The sequence below is a fragment of the Numida meleagris genome, chromosome 19, assembly GCF_002078875.1.
Source record: "Numida meleagris isolate 19003 breed g44 Domestic line chromosome 19, NumMel1.0, whole genome shotgun sequence".
NCBI lineage: Eukaryota > Metazoa > Chordata > Aves > Galliformes > Numididae > Numida > Numida meleagris.
The window spans coordinates 1247016-1259546 of record NC_034427.1 but is presented as its reverse complement, the minus strand read 5'-3'; the positions used below and the strand labels follow the sequence as shown (position 1 = coordinate 1259546).

At 38.6% G+C, this 12531-nt stretch overlaps 1 protein-coding gene across 5 annotated transcripts in view; it reads right to left on the bottom strand.

Moving 5' to 3' along the window:
• Positions 1 to 12531, bottom strand: part of LOC110408141 (ubiquinol-cytochrome-c reductase complex assembly factor 1) — a 53074-nt gene that overhangs the window by 36789 nt on the left and 3754 nt on the right. For all 5 annotated transcript variants that reach the window (XM_021416626.1, XM_021416627.1, XM_021416628.1 and 2 more), the window contains 3 exons: positions 11727 to 11831; positions 7131 to 7238; positions 4178 to 4250 (listed from right to left, as the gene is read on the bottom strand). In XM_021416626.1, the coding sequence (XP_021272301.1) occupies positions 4178 to 4250; positions 7131 to 7238; positions 11727 to 11831 (286 nt within the window). The remainder of the gene's footprint in view (positions 1 to 4177; positions 4251 to 7130; positions 7239 to 11726; positions 11832 to 12531) is intronic.

Sequence of the window (12531 nt, the reverse complement as noted above, 5' to 3'; positions counted from 1 at the left end):
ATTCAACAGAAAACTATTCCCTTCAGAGTACAGTTAGATACAGAAAAAAATGTCAGACAGCAAAACCGCCTATGAAATAACGTGATATTATCACCTGGGGGATAAATCTATTCTGCCTACAGAACACACTCTGTTCACGTCTGTGTATTGAAGAGACATAAACACCCAGGCTTATGAGGACATACGTCTTTTTCCAGTCGTATTCTGCACTTAAAATTCATCAGGTAAGAGAAGCAAACTTGAATGTAGAATTTTTCATGACGGAAAACGTAACTACTGCAATTTAAGGAAGGATAAAATGAGATAACATCCCCATATCCTGCAAAAAATAAAAAATAAAAAATAGGCACACTGTGTCAGCATCCCAGTCTTAGAGCACTGACTGACAGGGAGAGCAGCAGGTATCTACAGGATGCCTGATGGGCTGCAGAGAACAGAAGGATCCAGAGTGCTGCAGGTAAACTCCAGCCCTTCTGTGCTGCTTCGTTAGCCCCACTAGAAACTATCGGAAATAGAGCCGTCACTTTGCTACCACAACTACATGACAGTGGAGCAATTAACAGTATTAAGTGTTCGAGATGAATTGAGGCAACCCTATAGTTCAGGCTCATCAACAAATTCCAGCTCAGCTCTCAGTATCGCCTACCTGACCCTAAAACCTCTTCTAGTCTTTCAAGTATAAGATATGAGGCATTATCCTCACAAATGGTTACTTCATTTTGTTATAACTACTCAAACTTCGCCAGCTTCATGCACAGAAAGTTTTGTGTTGGTAATCTAGCTATTCCCTCTACTTCTTCTCTGCTCTCCTTCACACAAAGTACATCTGAAGTCCTAAAATAGCTCCACTTCCCATATAAGCAGCACAGTGTAGCAGACATTTGGAACATCAGCCCTTAACTAAAGTTCCCAAAATTTTGCTTTATGATCATTCACGGACAAAGAGACAGCAGAATAGCAGGTATAATAAAACTAACTGCAGTATAATACCGGACAGCTTCAGCTGCAACATCTCCTTCACATGTTACAGAGACTTCCCAACACATGTATCCATAGTCTGTATTTTGGGCACTGTTGCTCAAAGGCATAACGCAGAGAGAGGCAGCTCACACAGCTCATTCTGCATTAGAGAAACTCTCAGGAATTTCACTGGGTATCATCAGAAAGGCACTGAGAAAGTGAGATAGTCTGTAAGACATGAAATACTACCTGTCATTGCTCTAGCCCTCAATGCCATAATATCCAGCCAGTCCATCTCACCTGTTGGAAAACTACCTCATAAAAATCCGCATACCGATACAAGATCCACATGGTCACGCAGTTATTATTCAAGCCACAACACAGCCGCATCACAAAAGCAAGTCCAGAAACACTGAAGAACCAGTTCTGATCACACAGGGTTAATCAGCTCACAAATGGTTTTACACATGCATGGGTGTACTGTTTTCAAGGCCAGCTCTGTAGGTTAACAGCTTTCACAAACTACAGAGAAAAAGCTAATAAGCTCTCCAGAGACCAGATCTGACTCTGTGCAGTTCACTTGGATATCCCAACACCACGCAACTACAGCCAGAAGTGCTGGGGGCAGCAAAGCAGAAAAAAAATAAAAAAAATACACAGCTAGGTCTGTGTGCAGCCAGTTTTGGTGAGGACAGACCTAAGCTGGGTCCCATGCAGCAGCACTGTTATTTTTAGGGGTCCTGAACAGTCCAATTCATCGTGTAGGTGTGCAGCACCCACATCAGCATGGTCTCAGGCACACCTCTGCCTGCTGCATCACCAAGAGACAGAGCTAAGGGTAATTGCTTCCTGTTCCTACTAGTAGTCCAGTCACCCAGACTGCTCTTGGGAATGAGCCACGGTCCTGGCTTAAGGATCTTTACTCGAACAAGGAACAACTCGGGAAAGGAAAACCCCATTCTCGTTGATCTAGTTTGATAAAAAGAGGATGACCTGAATTCAAAGTTGGATATCTTGCATTGTTCCACGTTTTCCCCTTCTTAAACACATACTCCTCACCACTCAATTTATGCCACAGCTGCTTGCCATCAGACCCTTCCATGTGCCACCAGTTCTCTAACACAACAAAACAGTAAGCCAGCAAAATACTGGTTTCTTACAGTGACCTAAACAGTTCCTCAGTAGATACAGTAATTTCCAGTCTAGAGCTCATGCGGAGCAGATGAAGAAACGGAGAAGTGAGCCTTTTCCCTTTGGCCACTATTTCAACTCAGCTACCCGTGGAACTACGGCCTAAAGCTCTTTTACATCAGTGTAAAAGGTCCCTGTCCACTCTATCCAAACCATCTCTTAGGGGAACTACTTTTTAAACACACATCACATCACATGCCCATTAGGTTTTAAAGCCAATCTCCCAAACAGCTGCAGGTAGAGAACCGTAACAGAAACTCCTTACATCTGTTTTTATATTAGAGCAACCGTTTCTTTGGAACCACAGTCAAAGACTCCAGCACCACAGGATTCTTATAACACAAACAGGAACATCACACACTGTCAATCTGAGCAAAACAAGCTATTTCCTTATGAAACAAAGGTCTCAAGTGTATGCAAACAGATTTCCCAGGGTGTAAAAATCAGAGCTGGACTGGCTACAACTTATACTGTAAAGCAAAAAGAAAAAAGGAGAAACAAGGACATTCTGGAGAAAAATGGAGAAACTTGAGGGAAAGATCACCTGTTGTTTGTGATACACTTAAAGATGGGAGCTCTGAGAATTTTCCCTTTAAAACAGAAAGACAATGCCAAGAATACAACTGAAGTAATTTTTACTCAGTACTGAGCCTGAAAATCTGTGGCAAAGAAAAAACATGGCATCTCTTTGCCAGGCACATTTTGAAATTCCTTTAATCTGGGGCAACATTCATACATCTTTTTACAATTAATCTGTTAAGCAGAGATAGGGAAGCAACAGTTAAAAATAGTAAAACCTCTATTTGAGAGGCAAATATGATGAACAAGAGAAAGTCTGAGAGGGGATACAGCTGGTGAGAGGTGTGTGAGGTTCTAGTTTTTTGATCACTAATGATGAATCCAACTGCTTATAGAGCTCTCTCACTTCTACAACCTCTGAAACCACATCAGAGTTTTGGAAAACCTTCTGAAAACCACTGGAAATTTTTGCAGCAGCAACACCATGTAACAAACTGTTCTCAGTAAGTTTTGCGCTGGATGAACAGACAAAGATATGCCTTCAGCTGATCTCTCGAGGCAGAAGTAGTTCCTTCCTATGGCAGTGTGTTGTAAAGCCATTAAGAAAGGATTCGGTAGATCAGGAAATCAGCAAACAGGACAGGTCCAGCTAGCAAGTTTACTGGAGCCTGGATCCCACTGGCATAGGAAACAACTCATAAAATAATTATTTAAATTTACCCAAATCTGAAACATCCATCTCCTCCGCTCACCAATCTGGATTTGATACTAACAAAAACCGCAACAAATTTTTTTTGCCGTTAGCTAAAATAAAAAACAACTGTGCACAATAAGGAAAATTTATCTCAATTACAGCTAGTATTCCTATATACTTAGAAGAGGGACAGCTGTCTCTCGGCTCTAGTCACACTCTCTAACGAGTCAGAAGATATGTCCTGGTTTAATCCTGTCATGGTTAGTAAAATACAGAATGTTTTTAAGTTCTAGCCAACCCAGACATACGGAAGAGAGTCAAGAAGGATCCTTAAATCTTAGCTGACCCTATATCTACTGTAGCAGCAGTGGAGTGGGTTCTCTCACATCTGTTTCCAGGTTACACTGGACCTTCTCAGAACTAGTCATGGGACAGGTAGGACACAGAGACCATTGGACCACAGAAAAAAAAAAGGAATAGGCATCTGGATTCCTCGTTTATCTCACTCTTGATAACAGAAAAGGCAATATTCTTCCAATTCCAGGTTATTCTGAGTTTTTACCTATCCCACCCTTGTTCTTCATTACAGGACACAAAATCTAACAATTTCAGACTCCAGAGCATGCCCTTGCACCTTTGCCCCTTCAGAGCCTAATGTAATGGCGTAGCACAGACAGCTTCTTGTTGGCCATGCACTGTTGGCACCTGGCAAGTCTAACTGCTGTCTTATTTATAATTATATGTAATTTTCATCAGCATTTCTCTCATCAGGGTAATACTCCCAATTCTGATACCATCAAATTTACAACTTACTGTTAAAAAATTCCTCGTAGTCAGTTTTCTCCACACAGCATGTGTACATGCGCAAAGCTGCTACCTTAATTTTCTAAAGAAAAAGAAAAGACAATACACTTAAAGTATTCACGATAAGAGCTAGTCAGCACTACTGGTTTTGTTAATCACATAAGCTTCCATCTTCTAAAAAGACTTCTGAGAATCACAATCACTTGAGATTTTCAAGAGCACATTAAACATCGTATTATCTCTCAGGAATTATAGAAGTATAATTCATCTTGCCTTGAGACAAAAAAACCCCAAACATGGCTATGTGACTTCTTGAATACCCTTCTAAATCTAATTTAATATAATATTTGCATTACAGAAAAATAATTGAAATGGCTTTCTCTACATAGACTCCAAAGATCCCAACTCACAACTCCTAGTTTCCTCCAATAATTTTAACTGTTGATGTATACAAGAGTGTTGTGTATAATTTAATTTTTAAGAAGTTATATACCAGATATGTACTAAAAGTATCTTTTTCCCCCCCACAATAATGAAAACTGACCAACAAAGCTTCAAAGACAAGGAAATAATCTCACATGATGAATGATATGAGGCCTATTTCAGGTGCTTCAGAATTTAATTTTGTTCATGGCTTGCCATTCCACCAGAAACACCTCCAGTGCATCATGTATAACCAAGATATATGGGCTGAAGCTTCAAACAGCACAAGAAATGACAATAAAGATCTGAAAGAGAAGAACTGCTAGCTACTCCTTTCCATCGATCTCAAGGGAAGCAAAAAAGAAATAAACTGGAGGCCAGAAAGAAGTGTTGGGTTGATTTGGTAGTTTGTTTTTAATCAATATCTACTAAGGATTGTGTCAGTAATCACTATACTACAGATGAACACCCTACGCCTGTCGAATGACAGTTCAAATTACCAAAGTATTATTTGTGTATCCTTCAACCAAGATAGGGAAGTTACAACTGATTAGCTGTGGAAAACACCAGGGCTATTATTTTTTTATTCAATATTTACAGGGTTCTGTCAAAAATGAAGGATTAGAAGCTTTCTCAACAATTAAGTACATGTCTAAAATTCTTGCAGTAAAATAATTTACACCATTTACTGGAGTTGTGAAGGTTTCCATTTTAAAGGAAACACTGCCTGGCCTGGGAGTAGACATCTCCCTTGTGAAAGCCACTGCCCCAGAACAGGCATTACTAGACATTAAAAACATATTGTAAAGAGCAGTTTCTGCAATCCAGCCTTTAAATTAGGCAAGTAACACAGGAGAAACTGGTGAAATTTAATCATGGAGGTTTTGGTGTGTAGAAGAGGTAAGGGGGAAGGGAGAAGAAAGTGGAAAAAAACCAGAAATATTAAGAAACTTCCTTAAGATCTCAGAGAGAGCACTGGCAAGGCCAAAAATGAACTCAGGTCTCCTGGGCCCTAACCACAAAATAACTCTCTTGAAACCCACGTTCCCTGGCCAAAAGCAGGCAGTAAAGAGCAGCAATTAAAGAGAACTCTGAATCAACACTTGTAGCTAATGAGAATCTTTATTACAACAATATGTATACAAACACATAGGAGAGAAACTACTCTCTCATGAGGTTTAGCAGCACCTGATAAAAGCAACGGATTTTTAAACAAAATAACTCACCCCCTTAAGATACAGTTATCTTTTCTTTATATTTTCTTTCTGAGGGGCAAGATGCAACTTCAATCTGAAGCAACTGCTTCAGATTCATCTCAGACAACCACCACTCTGCCTTGCAGGTATTCAAAGCACCTGACAGTCTTTTGATTTTGGCACAGCTGGGCTCAGCCATTCCCAGACATGGCACCTTTTCCTGTAACTGCTTTATACCATGTCCTGGTTCAAAGCCGGTTCAGAATTTGCCTTTTTCCTTTCTGCAGAAGGAACTGAAGCTGTTCTACAGAACTGCTCTCATTTAATCACTGTTAATAACTGCTTCAGGAAAAGACTGATCAAAAAACACTGAAGAGAAGGACCTTTTGGTGACTTTGCCCCAGGCAGCTATGACTGAAAAGCAACAGAAACAGCAGTGGTAACACATCTCACTACTGTCCATCTGGGAGATCCTCCTGCCACAGAAATACAGAACACTGAAAGAATCAAAGGCCAACAAAAATAAAAACATGAAAGAGATCCAGCAACAGAAACAAGTTAGAGTAGGTCCCCTTCCGTCCAGTGGAAGGCTCAGCTAATATGGCGTATTTGAGACTATAAAGTCACAAGTGAACAGGAGAATGTGAATATACACCCCAAGGAAAGAAAATCACCATTAAAAAAACAACTGAAAGCAACTGTACTTCTTCCCGCAGCGTATACTTCAGCTATGGAACTTTGTGATACAGGATGCTATGGACACTATAAGCTTATAAGAGTTTGAAGTGCAACTGTACAAATTTATAGAAGAAAAATCCATCAATGGATACTACAGAAAAATGCTTACGCTGTCCTGAAATAGACAACTGCTGTAAGGTAGAGGAGTACATGAGAAAAGTACCATTATACGACTTTCCTGTAATTAAATTCTTTCTAGGTTAACTACTATTGGTCATTTATCAGAGACAAGATGCTGGCCTATGCAGATGGCAGGCTTCCTTTAAGATACTGAAGCTGGTGTTATGTCCCTTAGTGCACCAATAAAGAGGAAACTAGAATATCAGAAGAAATTCAGTAAGGTTTAATTAAGACTCTACAAACCAAATCCAATACCCCTGCTTACGTCAAGAATGACAATTTACCAACCATGGCAGGTTGCAGCTCTGGATTACCAGACTCCCACATTACAAAGCAATAATTTGCATGGGTAATGATTTGAATTGTTCCAAATAAGTATTGCTTTGACATAAGAAAAAAAGAGTTGGTTTTGGTTTTTCTGCTTGTTTTTGTTTAAGAAAAAAAAAGTATTAAACAACCAAGAAAATGACAAATAAATGCTTTACCCATCTGCTGTACTTCAGTGGGCCTGTGAAACCCATTGCTTCTATTATCCTTGTGAAAGGACCTACTTTCTCTTCAGATGTTTGCACAGGATCTTTTGCAGAAAGTTGCTGTAAAATACAAAGATTACCACATCAGTCTCAGCAATTAGACCTGACAGATCACTTCAGGCAAAGCTGCAAGCTTAATAGAGAATTTTAGATTTTGTTTACTTTCTTTGCTCAACTAAACGTACACATTTAGGTTCTCTCTACAGAATAGCATCCCGTTTTTCTTACTTGACATTTCTCTATGAATACAAGCATTCCACTGTAAGCTCAGGCTCTGATTGTATAGAAATCTGCTTTCTAAAACAGTGCTCCTATTCTGGATTACCATGTTCCTTCTGAACGATTGCCCTTTACTTGAGCAGATAAAATGAGTGAATAAATCACAGAAAGAGAAAAAATAAATGGTAAATAAAATGGTACATTCACATTCTCACAGACATGTTGTATTCCAGAGTAATTATGTACCATATAAACCAATCAGCTCCCCTTCAAATTAATGAAGCTACACAAATCCACTGTTCTAGATGAAAAGCTCCCCCAGATTCTTATTCCCCTTGCAGTTATTTTCGATTTTACTTGCAGAAAATCTAGATGACTCACAATGCCTGCAAACATGAAGATAAAAGTTTTACCTATACATCTTAAACAGCACAGGCTGATGAGAAATGCTTGTGGCCTTCTGCCTGGAACATCATGGCAGTACTGAACAGCAAAATGCAGTTGTCATTTGTACTCCAGAAAATAATTTCTAATGAATCAAGTATACTTAATTCTAATTAATTTGGTATAAGTATTATGTTACCAATAAACTAATTTTCACCATTCAAACCAAAATCTACTGCAAGCAAATCTCCTACATACTTGGGGAAAGCAGCTGTGAACCATTTTTATTCGAGAAAATTCCCTGACCAAGGAAAGCTGAATTGCTTTAAGTTGCTGGAATTTCACAAATCACTTCCTCCTAAGATGTGAACATACCAAGAAAAGAATTTTCTTAGTAGGGAAACAATTCAGGAACATAAGAACTGCCATGCATGGCCAGAACACTCAGACTAGCTCCCCATCTCCAACAAGGACCAGTTGCAGATATTTGGAAGACATACTTAGAAGAGCAGAGAAATGCAGTCACGTACACAGCAGCTTCCTAGGGTGTACTTGCCCAGCTAGTAACAGTCACCCCTGTAGCAGAAATGCATGCACACGTTTGTTTTTGGAAGCTACAATTTCAGCACCCCACACAGTTTTTGAACATTTAACCTCCACAGCACACTTGTGGTACATGAGTTTCACAGCTTTGTTGTATAAAATCAATTCTCTTGCGCCTCAAACCTTGCAAGTTCATTGAAAGCTCCCAATTTATCTGTAGGAAGTTACAGACTGCCACTACCTATTCCCTTGCTCGGTATCTTTTATGAATCTTATAGACCAGTATTACATATATGCCCATCAGTTATCAGTCCTTAATTTAGGAAAGCCACTTCAAATACAAAAGGCTTTTCAGATTTCTCACAATTTGTGTATTCTCTATAGCTTTCTTAGCACTAGTAATTTTTGAAATGCCATGAATGATAAACAGGTATTAAAATACTGACACATATCCAGCTCAAGCTGATATATTTCAATAAAAAACAAACTGCAAAGGTGATAAAAATTAAATCTTTGGGACATAATCAATCTCCCTGGCATACAGAGGGCATTTGAGATAAAACGGTTTGTACTCATGTACAATCCACAGATGGCTATTAATGTCTTGACCTCCATCATGCCTATATCAATATGAAGAAACATGCTCAATGCCATTTTATTATCTGTCAGTCACCTAGTAAGACAGCATCACACTGTCCAGGACTCCAGACCCTTGCTTTGAATGCTGGCCATTAAACCTGTTCACCAATCTATTGCTGACATGCAGAACAGCCACATCTGTAAAGGCACTTTCCTAACCTCTGCCACATGTGATGGGACCCAATGAGTTTATGAATATGCAAATAAAGATTTAATCCCATCTTTAGTACTTTGCTTTTCAAAATTATCCCATGCAATATTCTTCTCTACACTAAAAATGACCCCTAATCTTACGTCATCAAATATCTTCCTAAGGCAGGCAGGCAACAATAGGATACATTCAATAGAGAACTTAGTCCCAACAACCACTGTCACACTAAGCTCACTAAATCAACTTCCACATGAATTAAAATGATACTAAATCTCTAGAGAATAAATTTTATGACATGTCTCTTGTCTGCAAATGTATTTATGAAGAAAGGTTGAAGGCACTGGGCTTGTTTAGCTTGAAGAAGGCTCCAGGGAGACCTTATTGTGGCTTTCCAATACTTGAAGGGAGCACATAAAGAGGAGGGGGAACAACTGTTTACATGGGTAGATAGTGATAGGACAAGGGGGAATGGTTTTAAACTAAGACAGGGGAGATTTAGGTTAGATATCAGGAGGCAGTTTTCCACACAGAGGGTGGTGATGCACTGGAACAGGTTGCCCAGGGAGGTTGTGGATGCCCCATCCCTGCAGGCATTCAAAGCCAGGCTGGATGTGGCTCTGGGCAGCCTGGTCTAGTGGTTGGCGACCCTGCACACAGCAGGAGGGTTGAAACTCTATGATCTTTGAGGTCCTTTTCAACCCAGGCCATTCTATGATTATGAAATCTCTCCTTTGGTACAGACTTGTCATTATGCACAGGAAATTAAATTAAAAGCCAAAATTCTCTCGATTCAGCTGTTGTTAGCCCATCAGCAAAAAGAAAAAAAAAAAAAAATGGAGCACAGCCTTCTGCTACCAGTTGCCATGATTCTTACTTCATCCAGAAGTCTGACTCAACTAGCTCAGGAAATGCAGGGGGGATTTAAGCAGTGAATGTTTTGCTCAGTGTATGGACAGAGATGTACAGTTCATCTCAACAGTGCTATGACTGTGGCTAAATGCAATTAAACAATCATTTAAGTGTGTATAAAATCAAACATAGAAAACATAACATTTTTGAAATCTCCTTCAAATTTAAATAAGCTCATCAAAACACTGAGAGGCACATAAGCCCACCTTTCTTGCTCAACACATGAAAACTGAGTGCTCAAAACAAAATCCTTTTCATTTTGACACAAAATATAAAAAGAAATAATCGTAGCTTCCCATTAATTCTAAACCACTTTTCCACTAGAGGTAGCTCATCAAGTTCACATTTCAAAGACAAGTATGTATTTCTGTATTCAAAATAACAAGGTTGCAGTCCATTGTAAGACACCTTCTCTGCACAGATTCTTACATCAAAGCTATTTTAACCAGGAAGCTCCATTATTCTTCTTTCTACTTGTGTATTGGAAAGTGCTAAATGAGGAATACATCAAAATCACATCCCTTGCTCCCAGCTTGAAGATATTCACGCCACTTCTGGCTTGCTAGATCTATCATCTTACCATCCTCTGCTCTCCCAGATCTGCCCTCCACATGGTATATCTGCAAATGTAAGAGGTGACCCAGGCAGGCATAGTGACATGGGTATGCACCAGCTTTCAGAGCCTGGATCCTATTCTTAGCTCAATTCATGATGTAAGTGGTGCAAGTCATTTTGTTCATTTCACTCTTTGAAAAATGTTTGGTTTACTTCAACAGCTGAAAAGCTGAGAAACTGGCTAAAACAAAAAGTGAAAACTTGTAGTTAAGAACTAGATGCAAGCAGCAGCCAGTAGTACTTCACTTCACACATCCCCTTGTTCATTTTAACTACTCATGTCAAAATAAGCAGTTCAAATTCAAAATGTTTCTAACACTATACTAGCAAAATACATAATCAGACAGATAGAAAAATGGGATTTTTATGCAAGTTTTACCCATAAATCCCTTACTGCCCTTTTCCCTGCCCTCCCTTTTCTCTTGTGTATGTTCCATTTTACCATTATCTTCACAATGAAATAGCAAGAGCAGGATCAGGACATTTACTAATTGATAGATGCTGATTCCCTTTGATTAAATTATGGAGATGATACATGCTCCAGAAAACTGCTATATTAAGACAAAAGACAATAAATGTAAGAGATGCAGACATCACAAATTAACAAAATAATACAGATGAACAATAACAAGTATGACAATAATTAGTCTTTATTAATATACAGCATGACAAGTTTCAGTTTAGCAGACAGCAAAACTTTTGTTACACATTATCTCCAAGATAAGGAATCAGGAAACATCTTATTCACTTCTAATATGAATGGGCAACTTCAGCATTTCCTTCTTTGAAGGTAAGGAGAGCATCTGCCACCCATGACACCAATAACTACTCTCCTTAACTTACCTTCTTCCTTATTGGGCTTATTATAAGAACCTTCACCACAAACAAACCAACTGTGATTTGACTTTCCTACATTAGCACTTCATCTTCTGGAAAGCAACAGAATACCTCTCAAATTATTGGACCCATTATTAATGCTAGACTAAACCATTTGACATAGAGGTAACAAAATGCTTTGAAAACATGTAGCTGATTAGTCTATCTGTTTAATTTGCCCTCCAATAACAAAAACATCAAACTCTTCTAACCTTATTCGTACTGTAAATCAATCTATTCTGATGCGTTGTGGCTCCATCGGCTTGAATCAATCTGTCACAGGCTTTAGGCAGCTGGAACTGGCCAGTTTTGCATCTCTAGTAAAAATGACAAAACAAAGAAAGAAAAGGAAAAATTGAAGAGATCACTGACTGGTAAATACTTAACTTTATAACAATGATCCTTTGCTTCCAAGCCAATTTGATATAATTCTGAAGAACTTTACGCTACAAAAAGCACAAACTGTTACAAACAAAATGGTTGCCTATGCTTAATGCTTCACACTACATATTTTCAAAATATTATGAAAATGTACTGATAGAATGGACTGGCAGAACTTCCTCAAAAATGACAAGCTATCTGCTTTGATTTCCTCATAATTCCTTTTTTTTTTTTTTTTTTTTTTTTTTCTGTTTTTTAAAATCAGCACTGGAAGCTTAGTTTTTTTTTTTTTTTTTTTTTTTTAAATCTTTTAGTAAAGAATAATTCTTCTTCCTGGCCTGGCAGGAAAACAGACCACACAGACTATGCTATTTTTATCTGTAGCTTTATGGTCCATTCAATTGCCTTTGTGGCCAAGACTTGAGCAAAACAAATTACAGAGTAATGGCAGTCACTTTAACATCTACATGGCACATGGCTTGTATTACAAAGCTACTATACAATAAAGAATAACAGAATAACTAAAACCAAATTGGTGGCTCAGAGTTAAGTTTAACTTTATCAGTCAACATGAAAACTACTCATTTCCTTCACTACTTCCAACACTACTCTTCCAGATGTAATATACAGGAGAAG